Here is a 17,278-nt window from a genome sequence, read left to right on the forward strand (position 1 = left end):
TCATCACGATCTCATTGTAGATGGATCGTATCGCACACGGTGGTGTTGGGAAAAGTAGCACCGGACATCTAGACTTCATTCACCTTATACCCACAAAAACAAACATGTACACAACTTTCTTCGTGAACGCGTTTTTAGGGGGAAAAACCCTAAGAATCGGGATACGATTACATGGGTTTTCTTCATGTGCATGAAATATGCACAAAGTAACATAAACCCTAAATGCGTATTCCAATTGTTGCAACAAAACAAAGCAACAGCTATTATCTTTAAAGACAATGGACACTGTTGGTAATTGTCAAAGACCAGTCTTCTCACTTGGTGTATCCCAACATATGCATAAAACAACAAACCTGTGCACATTTGTGCTCGGTTGGTCGTCGGAGTTGCGAGATAACTATGAAAGAAAAAAAAACACCCTTGTCACACGAACTTGTGTGCTTTCACATGCTTGATTTCGAGACCTCAAATTCTAAACTTGAGGTCTCGAAATCAAACTTGTGGAAAATTACTTCTTTCTTGAAAACTATGTCACTTCAGAGGGAGCCGGTTCTCACAATGTTTTATACTATCAACCTCTCCCCATTACCTGTTACCAAGTGAGGTTTTATGCTGATAATTATTTTGAGTAATTACCAATAGTGTCCACTGCCTTTAAAAATGCCATTTCATAGAGTTTGACATTTCTGTGAAAGATTTGTGTTTGTGCTTAATGAGCTTTATCCTCGGTGGGCTGATCTCTCAGGTTGAAATTGATGGCTGTAGGTGATAACCAATTACTTCAACTTCATCCAGCGAAAATGACTGCCTGGGTGGATACGTTTTAACTATAACTTGTGCTCACAATAGCCTGGTGCCATTTCGCTTTAATGAACGTCTGTACGTATTGATGTTTCCAAGAGGAAAACTATTTGACGTGATATTCAACATTGATGTTTTTGGTTTCTAAATTGTTTGTTTTTACAATTCAGAGTGGACAGCTGTGAACCGAACACGATTTCACTTCGCCAATGCAGTTAAACAACTTTATGAATATTTACATCAACATCCTCATATAGAGGTATTCCACAGGATTGGTAAAGAAACACATCCAACCGTTTAATATCAGTCTGAAAGCTTACTGATTAGGAAGTTACTTGAACAACTTTTTTCTGTGAAGTATTCCCCTCTGAAAACTGACATCCCTAGCTCTAATTTCGGTTGTAACCAAAACAAAGGACAATGTGTTAAAATGCAAAACAATATATTGTTTTTTTTTAAACTTGGTTTCTCCCTTGACTCACACAACGAATTTAAGCCAAAATGTTCACAGGTTTGTTTCTTCATGTACTGGTTTAATCACACAAAACATGAACACTGTCTGTGACTATTTTGTCAGCTCAACCAATCCTGGGGAAGGACAATCGTGTACCTCTAAATGCCGTTTTTTTTCCCCTTTTTCAAATTACACTCCTGGAAAGATTTTGCAACACAGGAGCGAACGACCGAAGTAATCTCCGGAGAAATATCGTTTAATATACATCAAGTGAACCTAGGTCATTCTGAAGAAAATGTTCATCTATTTCGGGAAAATTAAGAACAACCCCACTGAACCATTTTAATAATGATGAGAGAGTTTTGAAAAATAAGATTGAGATGTGAAGGGGTGGAGGGGGGGGGGGGGGGGCTGACATGTAAGCCGAAATTAACTAGCCAGTTTCGTATGTGTTGTATGGTCTCATGGCTTTTGTCAACAATCAATGAGTGGACATAGAGGAGGGAGGTCTACGCTCGGCTCATGGGACTTTGAGTGACAGCTCACAGAATGGGAGAAATGCGCCAGGGATAATTGGGCATTGTTTAACCGCCCGGCAAACTTCGACGAAATCCCCGTGATGGGGCCTAAAGATGACAACTAAATCCGCGTCCGAAATGACACTAAAGAAAAATGAAAGTGACACTTGGATCAGGGACAAGAAATGCTGGTAATAATTGCCGTGTCCTTGCTAGACATCGACCGGACAGCACAATAGAACGACCCTTCAGGATTGCCCTACAAGAGAAATTACCCACACATTGATATGTATATAATTGAGGCAAGGACGAGTGTTTTTCGTAAGGGGGTAATATTGTCCAGCGTTACTCAGGCAGATCACCCCCTCCGAGATAAACTTCTTTCTCAAGCGACTCATCCCCTACCCTGTCTCCTGGTGTCATGTCACCCTCTTTTGTTTCATTAGCTCCTGTTGCCACCCAGAAGCTTGTTGGGTTTGTTCACTGGAGACTGATCTGACTGGGAAATAGGATAAAGATAATTACCAGAAGTATAGCTGTAAGTAAAGGGTTTTGGGAGACGTTGTTTGTAACGAGCGACGAAGAGTTCGTTGTTGTGTGTACAGTGAGCTGAATAGGGAAGGACGTGATGCTGGTAATGAGAATACAAGAATGTCATCTCCATGCTTTTGTTGTGGTCCGGGCTGGCTTTTTATCCGGAAGCTGATTCCGATTCGACACTAATTGGGTTCCCTCTATCTCCCCCTCCCTCCCCTCTTCATACACACGGAGCCAATCTGTTTTCTGATGTTAATGGGACAGGGTGCCAACACTGTAGATACAGCCCACAAAAACATCCGCATGAATGGACGCTAGGAATCTTAGGTGGAGTTTGCCGATGAGGGAACGGAAGAGGAGACAAAGTTTGACACTCGGCTGACAACGGATACCCGTCTGGGGTTTGTAAAGCTCTCAGCGGGTAGGGGGTAACTCGGGTTCTGCCCAGTGCTTTCACATACAACGGAGGGCTTGATTGGGTGTGATACTCCAAGGAGGTTGAGCAGCCCCGCTGAGAAGAAGATGAGCAGGGGCCGGTCAGTCACCCCCAGGACGATCTAGCTTACACTCCCCTTGCTAATCCTCCAGGCGTCTCACAATGAATACAGTGACCATGAGTCACTTTATTGACATGGCCACAAGCACTCATTGCTTCTGACTCCTCGTTATTCCTGTTTTTGACATACTTTTCCCTACTCGTTATCTGCTGACCTCCTACCTCTCCCACTCCTCCCCAGACATGTAATCAAATAAAAACATTTCTGAACAGATCTTAACGCTCTTCAATTGGGTCAAACATCTTGGCGGGATCAATTTCGCAGTCTCTCCAGTGAGAAACGTGTGATTAAAGTTATAGTTGACTGGGTATTTATTTTGCCAAAAAGCAGATGAATTCCTCAAAAGAACCAGTTCTTCATATTTCGCGTCGAGCTAATGAACAAAAACGACTGAGTGATAGGAACATTTTTGCTGTATTGTTAACTGTGTAAATTTTGTGGTGTATTTTTGTGAACCACACATATTTTCACTTTGCACTATTTTCAATACATGTATTTGCTTTACAGCAAGGTCAAGGGTTAAGGGTTAAAATGAAAAGGAAAAAAAAACAATTTCCCTTTGAGCTAATGAAAGTTATCAACTAAGTGATAGGAACATTTAAGCTGCATTGAAACCTAGGTAGACAAGTTTTTATTATTTGTGTTGTTTTTGTGAACTATACATTTTACTTTGCACCGTTTTCAATGGTCAAGATTGACCGTGGTTTTAGCAAAGTTTACGGTGGGGATCATTAGGCATTTCAAGGAGTGATCAGAAAACAGATAATATATTAAGATAACCCACGACACGTTGTCTAATACATTCGGCGATTCCGAAAGTGAAAAGGTACTAAATTTTTTCACTTGTATAAGACTGTTCTAGCATGGGTCGCATTTTGTTCATCGAAGGATGGAAACAAAATAAAGGTTTGATTTTGGAGTCAACTTTTCATTAAGTTAAGTGACTTTTCAAAACTAGAATTTGACACGATTCGGTTATTGCGCCCGTGCACCTTAAATATTTAATTTTTCATTTGAATCCTCACACATTGGAGGATTTAGGAGTTTCAATAGGCATGACCTGAAATGAAACATATTTCAGGTCAATACGTTGTAATAAGACATCTCCGCAATATGGCAAAGTAATACATTATTTCAATTGGAATAAAGTAGCAATGCCTTTGCTTTGAAACTTTGAATAAATATCGTCATTTGAGGAATATACACAAGTAAGACTGATTCTAGGATTGTTTTTTTCTTTCTTTTTTTACATAAGGCCGGCTCTCTGCTTTTCCCTCATGGAACACTATCGCAACAACCAGTTTGTCTCCCTCCACAAAACCAATGTAGTTCAAATCGAGGCTGAACGGATTTAGTCTGGTCCCTTAATCCCAAACACTATTGTACCGATGGAGAAAATGGTAAAAAAGGTAAACCACAAAAGAAATAACTTTGACATACAAGTGAAGTTTCATCTTTCTCTTTCAGATATGATTTATTTATGAAACATCTTCATAACATCATGTATTATTTGATCCCAGTTACATTAGAAGCCCTGGAACGCCAGCGGGCACAACACTACACAGTGAATGGCAAGTGAGATGTGAAACACATATACAATTTAAAAAATAGAAAGAAAAAAAACCCACAAATTCCTCCTGTCATCCGTAAGTGTGTGCTACATAATATGTCAACAACAGATCTTTTCTTTTATGTACATGACCTCAGAAGACGAAACAGAGACAATTATTATAAAGGTATAAGGTAATTGTAGAATTACATTATAATGCACTAGGATAACGATGTGATCATTAGACCCGACCTAATAATGCTTAGAGTAAAATTGATTGGAGTGAAGGAATCAAGTCATTCGCTTGACGCGTAAAGGGTTTACGAGGATTGTTGTATAGCCTCAACCCTCCATTCCCAAAGAACAAATAAATAAATAAAATATACAGAAACATTATGCGTCATCAACTAAAGCAAGCAACCAATGCATGACCGACAACACTGTGCTTTTTTCCCATCCAATCAATGGAATGCGTAGAATTACAATTTTGAAGTTGTAGGTCCTTTTGGCAGAACTGATTGGAGTTTCAACGGTTGTCTACATTACTATGAATAGTAATTGCTGTTTAACAACAAAATAACCATGTTTAATAAGAAGATTGGTTTTAAAAGTCCTGTAATAATTGTATCCATGTTACCAACTGTGTCTGATTTTCCTTACCACATGTTATTTTAGCCCATTTTCACTTATTTGACACTTTCAAAGAATCTCAGCAAACCAACCTATGGTCTATAACCAGAAATGCTAACTCCACAGTGTATACAAATAAAAGTCTTTGTACATAATATTTCTCTGACATAAACGGTAACTACTCTGTCCTATGCATTATTGTGAATTGTTCTGTTCACTACACGGAGGTGTGGTTTAATAACAACAAGTTAAGGTATCCCAAACTATAGTGATTGTTTTGCAAGATCATGCAACACTATTCACATCTTTTACTCATATTCTTACTGGTCGTTGTATGTATCAAATGTCCCGATTTGTTTGTTTTGAGTACAACAAGATCATGCAACACTGTTCACATCTTTTACTGATATTCTTACTGGTCTTTGTATGTCTCAAAAGTTCCGATTTGTTTGTTTTGAGTACAAGAAGAAAATAATTCAAAAGTCATGTATAGGCCCACAAACATTGATTCTGTACCCCTTTTTGTTTGCCCTCCATCCCCTAAAAGCGTAAACAAAGACTGCCTAAGATAGTTGAATACAAGTGGTTCAAATGGTTCAAAGTAAATTATACTTTAAAAGAGAGTAGAAGAATCAATAAAATCTTGTTAGAACTGTATTGGGCTGTCCTATCTTCCACGAGTTTCCCCTTTTTAATAGCAACAGCCACAAAATGAACCCATTCGGCAAATCAATACAAATGGAGCAAATATATTAGACAAGAACAAAAAAATGTTAAAACTATGGAACTTTTGTTCCAATAAGCAAAAATATAAAGAAAACAGTTTGACTGTTTTTGTTTTTTTCTACATTCACACGCTCACAACAACTCGGAACTGTCACGATACCCAATCAAGCTTACAACCTAAGTCAATATAACATTTATAAAATGAAGTCGGTGTGAATTGTACATATTTTTTTAGTTTTACTTGTTCAAGTGATTCGTTCTTGGGCAGACTGTAAGACAACACCAGAAATAATAGGCTATAACTATTCCATATGAAAAAGTATGTTTTCACAACAAAAGAATTCACTAATACCGCAGATGCAGTTTGTAAGTATTGTAACACACACACGTAGGCCTACAGTGTATATGGTATACAATTTAATGCTGAGTCAGACAATAACATAATTGAGAGCATGAATAACTTGGGATGAGTTCGTATCATCAAATATGAAAAGTGATATTTAATATCTCTAGAAAAAGTTCCACGCCGATCGTTGGCGGAATTTTCCCCGGGCTTTCAACTTCTCGAAGGGTGCACGCCATCCACATTTACACATCCATGGATGCTCCTCGTTCAAAGGAATCGTTTTCCTTCAACGATAGGGGACGAACAAACGACTTAAAAACCTCGGGTCGATCTGGCGGGTCTTTTTATTTGAGTTTTCTGCACTTCTCCTCTGGCCTGGGTGCATAACAGCGTCATTGCCAGGTATGACTAAACGGATTATTGATTGGGTGCTCGTATACCCGAGGAATACAGAGTTCGCACTTTCTCTCTAGCCCGTTTCGCCATCATCGTAAACCTTGTCTGGTCGTCGGAGAGGAGTCACGGATAAATACACGGTCCGTGGAGTGTTTAAGAGTTCTGTCACGCGTTTAGGGTCTGGAACGGGACGGGGTTCGGCGCCCGGCACACAGTAACCAGTCCTTAAAAGTGCGGGAGATATTCGTCAGTGCGTTGGACCCGGGCTGATACTGCGATGCATTAAGGGCGAGCCGATTGGGCTGACGCTCGGCGACCCGCTGTCCGGTGACTCGTCCCCGGGAAGAGTTGTGGTTCCCTCGGACAGTGACAGGCGGTGAATCGGTGACGAGCCACTGTTGGAGTTGCCACTAGATATCTGAATAGCTTGATGCTGTTGCTGCTGTTGTTGCATTCTGTAAAAGACAAAGAAAAAGAAAACAGAAAACTATTAAGTATAACTCATTGGTTTCAAAATGTATATTTTGTCGTTATGAGCAATTTCTCACTCCGAAAAAAAAGGTTATGGACGAGTACCATTAATTGCAAAATATGTCAACTGGGGTAATCTTGTTGTTTTAACATTGGAAATCACAGAAATCATTTGGAATCTAAGCTCAGTACAGTATTAATAACACCTCTTTTAACTATCACCATGCAATCAATTCCGGAAATTCAATACCAGTAATGAAACACTCTTGATTGAGTATTTATGATCCACGTTTAACCCTTATAATTACGACAGTAAAACACGAAAGCAGAAGATAAAAGCCTTACCATAAAGGACGGTATATATATTTCGACCAGCAATGTTAACTATTTGTGTGTCACTTTTTTTTTTCTTTCTCGATAACTATGCGGCAGTTTTCCTTTTAAAGGTTTTGATATTTTACTTCATCGCTCTCTCCATTGCTAAAGGCTGGACCCCGGTTCACTTAAATGCACCTCAACTATTTGCAATCAGAATGAAATCGACCGTATAGGGACTTGAATCTATAGCGAAAATTTATTTTAAATACCGTATAGTATATTTATTGCACGTTGTAAAATTTAGTCTGGACAAAATCTCAAACAGAAATTATAATTTTTCGCGACGAAGTAGAGTTTCTATGCCACTGGGTATTATAACTGACATAGTAATCGACAAAACAAATATAAAGGCTTTCAATGTCTGATCGAAATGAATTTCTGATGGATTTAATATTTATTTCAAAATTTCGAGTAGGGGGAAAGACAAATTCTGTTAAATAAACCGCAAATTGTTTTCAAGTTCTTTTCTTCTACGGCCTTTCGTCCCTGATATTGAGTTTGGGGAAACTGAAGTGCACAAATGTTTCTACTATCAACTGCAAGAATTGACCTGAAAACGAGATCATAAAATCGGTAGAAAAACAGTCTGATATCGAGAGGTCTTGTGGGTGTACCACGTGATAGTCATGTGGGATATTAAATAGTCGCCATGCATTCCCTAAGGTTACTGCGATGTGTTCGAAAAGAATAGTGACTTAAAAAAAACCTACAAGAAAATATAGACCACAGCACTCACATTATCAAACAAAGCACTACATGTTAGTCGTCGGGTGATTTAAATGTACTCGGGTGTTTATGATTCTTAGTATTCTTACTGGTTATACATCTTTTGTTTTATGCACGAAGTGTGATGGCTTTTGACGAAGGAAATGATTGTACTTTAAAAGCAATGCTATGATGGACTCTAACAACTCTTTGGGTTGAAACCCTACATCTAATTCATAAAACCCCCACTTAAACAACTAATTTACACACCAACAGCAAATCATAATTTCGTTAAGTGTGGGATATTTGCAGTAACTCACCCTTTTTGAAGATCTTCGTTTTTTTAATTGAACAAATAAGTATGTGTTAAAGTAGATTATATCACAGTATAGGTGACAGATATGTCAGTTTTTGATTCATCTCTTTTGGCAAATATTTCAGATACATGTACCAGTAAACCTTTTTTTTAGTCGTGGCAAGAAGAGAGCATAAAACATAAGACAAATAATTGTTATGAATCCAACTGATTCATCTTGAAATATTATTCTCAAATTCTAAGATTTTTTGGATGATTCCAATTTCATTGCCATTGAGTTGAAACTGATATATAAAATAACTTTCTGCAATTAGTAATTTATTTTTGTAAAGGGGGCGTATTAAATGTTTGAACAATGGTGACCTCATTTTTTTTCAGTGACTAATTTCTGAAATGATCCTGTTTTTAGTCTCTTGAAAGCGCAAAGGTTTAAAATCATGACTGCATTAACTAATATCAAAAACCAATATTGCATCAAAGTGATTGAAGTAAATTTGGCGGCTATAATGAAAATCACCAGACATTGATAACATTGTTCAATTCCGAATCAAATGTTGTCAATAAAAATGTCAAGATGTTTTGAAGACCTGGTCGACTTGCTCCCTTGTCTTCTCTATGTCAATCTTTCACTAAACATATTTTTTTATTTATCCTTTTTTCCGGGTCGTTTTTCGAGGCATTACTTGGGCAAACTCGGTCGAAATTTTATCAATCAACGTCCAGAAAAAATATCTTACAAAAATATTAATATAGTCCACTTTATAAATTGCATGTAAAAAAAATACCCTGCAACAGAGAAAAGAAGAAAGCGTTTTGTGCAAAAGACTGAGAGAAAGAAAAAGGGTTACGAGTGACTAGTAGCAGTGGAGTATGGCTGTTGTACTAACACGCACACCGGACATTGGTCCACAATGGCGTTACACACATGAACGGCGTTCATTAGCACTCGCTGGGTCTCCAAAACCTGCACTACTTATTTACAGAATAAACAAATCTTGGGAATTAATCCGATGGCGAGAACATGCGTTCATTTCTGGTTGGGAAATGAAAATAGGATAGGCGTGCACTTTCCACAGCCCTTTGTAATAACAATAATGAAACAGACATGTCAAAACTACTGAAGTTACACATAGTCAGAAATTTCATGTAATTTCCCCCCGCCTTTTTTGTATTCTTCTCTTTTTTAGACTGATGGAAAGCGGGGCTGTCAAGTCAATTTTGATGCCGAAATTGTGTGAATACTCCTTGTGTGGTAAACTGATACCCAGCAAGCATACACCATGCCCCGTTTGACTCGCCACGTTCCCTGCGTCTACTATGAAGGTGTTACGATTGACAACGCGGGCGCTGTACTTCACCAGCGGGGAGCACCGCTGTGCCACGCCGTTCGTTTGGCGTTTAACACCGCCAGACAACGGGGACAACGGGTATCATACCCATGCAGCTGCGGACTTTGCCGTTACTGGACAATCGCCAAATCGGGAGCCACGCCAAGCGTAAAACTTGACTGTGAAGGGGTAAATCCCATAGAGGACCGGGGGTTGTCGTGTGACCATTTTTCTTCCGAGGTGTCAAATGGTGTCTGGCCTCAGAGGGTTATTTAATGGTGACACATTACAAAGCCAATCTCATGCTGGCTGTACACGTGTACCCGTTATGTATTATTAATTTTAGGGTACAAAAATTGCAAGCAGCAAGCAAATAATACAGTTGCTTGCAGTAATGTCGAGACAACATTAGTTCATGGTTTCCATACATTAATGGCCTGCATGTACTTCACTTACACGACGTATTTCACAATGTGTGGACACTCTTCTAATAAAACAGTTAAACCTATTTTTTGTAGATATCAAACAGTCCATAATATGGCACTTGAAAGAATTTATGAATCTTCAACCAAGGATATCGTCTCTAGTGTAGTGAAGCATATCCTCATTTCGGTCTGTTTATTATAAAACCAAACGAACCTGTGCAAAACCTGACTAAAATAAAAGTTTTTTTAGTTTTTAGTTTCATTCTATACGCACCCACGTGTTTGGGTATGTCTGCTTATTTTCAGACATAACGTAGGATTTCTCTTTTAGTTTCACTGAAAACATTTCAGACAATCAGTAATTTATATTTTAGTAAATCACACTTCACATCAACCTCGTTGTTATGCAAATAACAACTCAGTATTAATAATGCCAGGTCAACTATAACACTACACATTAAAGGGGATGTTTAAGGTATTGTTTATAGGTGTCCCTAAGTGTATTTTATTGTAGCTGACATGTCTCGTTGCAATAAATGAGGTGAAATTGTAGTTCTCTCTTTAAGTCAGATAAAAACTGTCACCCACAAGATACCAATTTCATTTAACAAAATGGAAATTCAATTATTCTTTGCATCTGATCTGGACAAGTTTGTAGGTCATTTTATAATTAAGTATATAGACATAAAATCAGATGCCGAATGGAAAGTAACCCACTAGCGACTTGATAAACAAAATTAGATTTTAGCATTTATACCAAAATAGTAACCATCCAACAATGTGCGGATTCACACATTGAATAGGATCGGAAATTTCAGAAATACCTTGGGATTTTCTTATACTGCGCGGCCATTTTTCTTTATTTTATGGGGAAATTCATTATAAACTTCATTGGTACCCACTTCTTGCAACGAAATAAACACAAGAGGAGAAAACCAGTCTGTAAATGGCGATGGAAATGCTTGGAAAATAATGCCCAGGAGTGGTAACAATATTGGCATATCGTCTGATAGTTGTAGACTTTTTATGGTATAAAACTTTTTACAAATGTCAAGTAATAAATACTAAAAAAGAAAAGAAAAGGATTTGAGTTTCTTTTGAACTTATTTTGATTTGAAGTTAATAATCTTGATCATCACGAGGGGAATCTTCAATGTATAATTCAGAAATGATGCCGAAGTTAATACTCTTCTTGAGTTTACCATCTAACTTTTTGTTTGCGGGAACATGTGTGTTGAAATTCGACAGTGTATTTTAAAAACTCAAATCCTTGGGCGAAGAGGTTTATTTTTGGTGTAGGCCTATTGCAACAAATATTACTTTGGATTCACGATCACAGATAATACAAATTGTTATTATAGCATTTGTTGCTTAAGAATGTGTCAATGGGGTACAGTAAAATCAAACCTTTAGTTCAGATGTCGAATTCAAAGAGAACAACTTTACAAACCCTCCGACGGTTATTAGTAATGTTGTCAACTTTTGTTCTATATTCATGTTTCATTTTGTTTTGTTTTTTTAAATTTGGTTGTGTCAGAAAAAGAAGTATAGTTTTGTAGCTAGTGGTATAGTCTACTGGTTATATTCCACGGATTACTTTGTTTTCGTTCTGTCTGACATGTGAAAAGTTACCATCATACAAACAAGCTACAAATATAGACGAAATGTACCATCAACCCCTCTAAAACTTCTCCATATTCAATGCAAATATACAAATCTAAAAAGCCAGTGTTTCTTGAACACAACTAAAAAGGGTTATCTTGTTTAAGCTCAACTTTCGGCACAGATTTAAAATTATTAATTTTAAATTACTCATATAACACAGCAAATATAGCAGCCAAAAAATGACCTTTAATACAACTTCCAAACAATCAAAATCTGAAATTCTATTGAGGATATCAATTTCCCAAAACAGCCGTGCTATTATTCACTCTCAAATGTAAAATTTAAACCATTTTTTTTATTAAACTAAAGTGCATCGAATTTGTGTCATCGATCCATCCAAGCGTTGATATCATTGGCATGTTTGTGCATGTTCGCTAGAGAAGGTTTGTCTATCGCTACGGAACGAATGGCACATTTTCGTACGGTTATACGACCACGACAAGCAGGCGATACCGAACCGTGTAGGCCGTGTAGATCGCCGCAGGCAATTCGTCGCTTGGCCCGGTACTACGTTGACTGAAGCACACTCAAGAAAAGAAGGGGTGAGAAAGAAAGAAAAAAAAACGCCGCGATATTCTACGAACATGTAACCTTGCCTCTTGGTATAACACGGGACAATTCACATGGGCATACAAATCGTTTGTTTTAAGATTTACCGCTGATTGAACGCTTTTGTACTGGGATTTTTTGGTTGGTGAAATTTCTGCGGTGTGGATTTTCTTGTTCAATATTGTAGGTCAACGCTTTGTCAATCTGACGACAATACAGGTGGTAAACATTGGTTAATAATATCGCTCTAAAAAAAACGTAATAGGTCTGTGGTCAAAAAGTACTTCCGAGGTCTTGGCACCCTTTTGCAGTTTGAAAGAAAGGCCAAATTTCAACGAAATCTTCGGACAAAGCATCTTTGTTACTTGTCAAAGACATCTTACCCAACACCCTGGCCCAAGTGAATTGATTAGGTTGGTCGAGTGGGCAGTTTTCTGAAAGTGCACTTAACACTAGGTTGATTTCTTTGGAGCTACAGTAGACTTTGAAAAGTCACTAACTATCCACTTGTTTCCTGAGCCAGTGAAGCCCTAACTTCGTTATGTTGATCAGTGTATACCTTTATAACTTAGAATCCTAGAACTATCGTTTAAACATGAAACCCTTGAACACAACTTTAAGCAGACCAATGATAAACACTTGTTTTATCACTTTGTACATAGAAGCAGTTGGATTGCGATGGAATTGCGTATTTAACCAGTCGTGGTATTATGACATAGATACGAGTTGGAATAAAACAATACTTGCCTGTTTTTGGCCGCTGCTGCCCTGTCTCTTTGACGTCTATTCTTGAACCAATTGCCAACTTGTGTAGGTGTCAGTCCCGTGGCATGAGCCAGTTCTCTTTTCTTAGTTGGGTTAGGATAAGGATCTTGAAGATACCACTCTCGTAGGAGACTCCGTGTCCTCTCCTTGAAGCAGTGTGTCTTTTGCTCACCGTCCCATATCGTTCTGGGCAGGGGAAACTTCTTGCGCACACGGTACTTGTCCACCGGACCAAGCGGTCTCCCTCTGAGTTTTTCGGCTTCTTGGTAGTGAGCCTCCAGCCACATGGCTTGCAATTTCGCATGCGATTCCTTGGTGAATCTATGGTTCTCAAGTATGTGATACAGTTCTCTGAAATTCCCCTGGTGGAAAGACACCACCGATCTCGCTCGTAGCACGCTCTCATTCTTATTGAGGGCCTCGCATGTTCCCGGCGCCACGGGTAGAGACCAGAGAAACCTGGCCAGTCTATCGATGTCCCCGCTCTCTTCCAACGTCTCGCAGACGCTGGCGATCTGAGCCGGGGTGAAACTCAGCGTCGGGAGAGTAGGTAGCGGAAACATTGAGCCGAGCATTTGGTCGTCCCGTCGTCACTGTAAGCACAGACACTAGACACTGTGGCACTCACTGCTTTAGCGCCTCCAGTTCTACTTTCACGTAGTTCAGTCCACGACACACACCACCCAACAACACACCATTAGCGTTAAACACCGGGGTGTGGCTGTACGCTCCGATATGTGTCAGTTTTTATCAGCCTGGTTTGTGACACAGCCCATATTATCGCCACTATCATGCGCAGCATTTGTTGGATAAATGGTTTTCGATTGGCTTAGAGGCAATTTGTTGGCCGGTCACCATGGCGACAGTGTCAATCAATGTCACGGCTGTCAGTCATGTTATTAAAGAAACAAAGGGCTGACCACATGGGCCGGCTGAATAGCAGGTCCAATTACACACGAAAGGGGCAAAGATTCGTGAAGCTAGAATCAACCCAATGTGAAGGAAGAATAGATGAAATATCTTTACGCTTAACTGACTCAATTCTGCTGCACTCGGTTGAAATCACAGTAGTTCAAGGGAGCGGGGCAAATCAGCTTCACTGCCGTTACCTTTCACAAAAGCACCCCGTTCTGAAAATAAAATGATCGTAACAGGGGGACTTTCACTCTACACGGGTTGCCACTTCCACACCGATACACGTTTGAATTCGAAAGCGACGAGAGGCCCTAAATTATACCCTCCGTGGATTGGAGTTTGGTCTACGAGGAAATCACTCACATAACACAGTGAGTTGTTCATTTTCTAACCTAAGCTCTTTTCTTTAAGTACTTCAGGTAATTCTTACAATAACAAAACTCTCGTGCTCGCTTTTAACGGCTGGCTGGTTGAGGGAGAGGTAATGGCGCCCAATGCGCATGTTAATTGCCACTAATTATCGTCATTGTTATTCTAACCGTTTCGCCAGGCAAAGTTTGGGTATTCAACGAACAGAGGTCATTGCGCAGTTCTCGCTCGCTTCCAGCTCACGGAAAATAACACAGGGCTTTTGATTTGATTCATATTATTTCACATTATTCAGCTGGATTTTGGCTCGGAGCAACGGGGCTAGTTTTTTTTTTTTTGAAGCTTGTGTGATGCAATGGATTTGACACGGTGCCATTGCTCCAAACCACAGGGACAATCAGCGTGTAATCATATAGAAAGCCCACGGTATGTAAGCATCGCTAGCGGGCTCACTACGTTGTAGCACGCCGCCTCTGCGTCTCTGGTCATGGGAATCAAATGCAACTAGAAAGCTTGAATATTATTTGTTGTTGGGTTAGGAACCTACTATTCATTTCACGCATCGCTTCTATCATATTTGACATAGTATTTTATTTTGTATTGCTAGTCACCTTTCCATGTTCATTTACGCGTAAGCGATCCAGCATGATCGATGACAAAATCACGTAGTAAGTGTGACAAAAACAATAGCAGTCACGTTTATTCTTATTAATAAAATGTCAAAGTCGCTAGTGCATAAAGAAAGTGATGTGTTGATTTTAAGTTTTGCCTGTGAATATAAACATCTATTTGAGTTTATTTGCACATGTATTGTGTACTGACATGGCAATAGGTTAACATCAGTTTATGTTAACAACCTTTTGAAGTGTTAACGAAAGACGATAGTGAAAAACATGTTGTTATAGTCGACGTAGCAAGTTGATGCTGAGCTGAGCACTATTTCCTTTCTGGCGTACTGTGCGTTAAGACCCAGCAAAGCCCAACGGCCAGCCCCCTATAATCCAACAATTTTTAGCTCACAGGTTGTGCCACCTTGCACCCTATTGTCCAACTCTTCCGGTCCCAAGACAAAATACGATCGCTTGTCCAACAAGCGTCAAGAATAAACAACGAATCTCCCGACTTTCCCAAACCTATTTTCTCCTTTTTTTTTTTTTTTTTTTTTTTTTTTTTGCGCTCTCTTTTTTTTCTGTGATCGTAATCCTCGGAATGCAATTGTTGACGCGTTGTTTGGCAAGTAGTGGCAAGTGTGTATCGAGTTACTTAACGACAAAACGGCAGCGGGCTTCTAGCTTTATAATTACCAGAAAGAGGAGTGAATAAGAGAGAGACTGAGATCGAGAGAGAGAGAGGGAAAAAAAGTCTTTGGGAAACTTGGCTGGGCTCTAGGGAGTATGAGTGCACTATCGAAGGCGAAGGCTGGGTGATCGGTACACAAGCCTGCCACCAACACTCCAGATCATTTTCTCGACTAGAAAGACTCACTCTGCGCCTGTGTAAACTTGCTGAAACCCCCACCGACAATATTCTCCTGGCGCGCCCTTTTTAAATTTTACCAGTGACCAGACGTACGGTATCGATGGCAGGGTGAAATATGGCCCCTTTCTGTGGTTGATTGTCCTTTTTCGGCTCGCTATTCGAACACATCGCCACTGATGTTCTTTAAAATTGATTAAAATGTATGGTGTGAATATTAAGAGTTTGCGACGACGGGGGGGGGGGGGGGGGGGAAGCAATCAAACATTGTGCGCGGGTGTTTCAATTGTACAAAATGGCTTAATATCAATGCTAGTTTGAATTTAAATTGTGGGATTTCAGTAGGCTTACACGCTTACAATTTGCTATTTACACTTGATTATAAGTGTTTTTAGGCCTATTATTTATATTTTTATGACTATAAGGGCTTGTGGAAGATATAGATTTGCTTAAGGCTTTTGTTCTTCCCTGGGCTCCTCCTGGTCAATATGGTTATTTTTCATTGTGTACAGATTTTTTTATATATATTTTTTTAAATATTAACAAAACTATTATCGATTATATTACAATGTTAACCAAGGAAAGCCAGGCCATGCCACAAGTAAAGGCCAGGTATGGTTACTCTCCAAATTCAACTTGTCTAGACACTTGCATGATATTAGTTCAAACACGCCTCCACAACAAATAACACAATCACAGGCTGCCTCATAATGCCACCCGTATTAAACATTTAATATTAAATGTTATGATCCCTGAACATTACCAAAATCTCAAAGGAAATGACTTCTGGTTGATTTATGTTGGCATGATCAGTATTACTAGTAAACTGCTGATATATTTTCGATTTGTTGGAACAAACAACAGTGACCACAATTTCGGACTTTTGTGTTTCTAAGGTTTATTCGCTTTGATCAAAGACAAACAATCTACCCATATAATCATTACTTTATAATGATTATTTCGCTAAGTACACAACATGCACATGAACGCATGCATTTTCGAAAGTGCAAGTACAAGTATTAAACAAAATCATCATTAGATAAAACATTAGCTGACCTCAAATAACATCAAACCACGTGTCTCAAATTTATCACGAGAACGGAGCATCGACAGAGACAATACAGCACAAAATAAATACACTGAACATATGAATAAATGAATAAACAAAATCGATGTATTTGTATGAAGATCTTATGTCTAGACTACCGTTCAGTATACATTAATGTACCTAAGAAATATTGTTGATGGTTAAGGTTAGCTACATATAATATTCAAAATGTGCTCCATAAACAAATGTTTTTCATAAAGAGAAATCGCCGAACATCACATGGCCGGACAGCAACTTCAAGGTGAGGGCTATATACACTTTTGGGTTGTTGACCCAAATCAACTGTCGTCACTA

At 39.0% G+C, this 17,278-nt stretch overlaps 1 protein-coding gene across 1 annotated transcript; it reads right to left on the reverse strand.

Annotated features, from left to right (window-relative positions):
• Window positions 1-4,334: 4,334 nt before the first annotated feature.
• Window positions 4,335-14,204, reverse strand: LOC139936066 (homeobox protein SIX6-like). The gene is made up of 2 exons (XM_071930791.1): window positions 13,099-14,204; window positions 4,335-6,969 (listed from the first exon to the last, which is right to left on the reverse strand). The coding sequence occupies exons 1-2, from the start codon at window positions 13,689-13,691 to the stop codon at window positions 6,762-6,764; spliced, it is 801 nt and encodes a 266-aa protein (XP_071786892.1). The 5' UTR covers window positions 13,692-14,204; the 3' UTR covers window positions 4,335-6,761.
• Window positions 14,205-17,278: the final 3,074 nt, after the last annotated feature.

Source organism: Asterias amurensis, chromosome 1, assembly GCF_032118995.1.
Source record: "Asterias amurensis chromosome 1, ASM3211899v1".
Lineage (NCBI taxonomy): Eukaryota > Metazoa > Echinodermata > Asteroidea > Forcipulatida > Asteriidae > Asterias > Asterias amurensis.

Excerpts from the sequence above, each read along its gene's own strand:
- LOC139936066 (XM_071930791.1), bottom strand. The coding sequence starts at position 13,691 with ATGCTCGGCTCAATGTTTCCGCTACCTACTCTCCCGACGCTGAGTTTC. Across the intron at positions 6,970-13,098 it reads GCAGCAGCGGCCAAAAACAG|AATGCAACAACAGCAGCAAC; the intron begins GCAAGTATTGTT and ends TGTCTTTTACAG.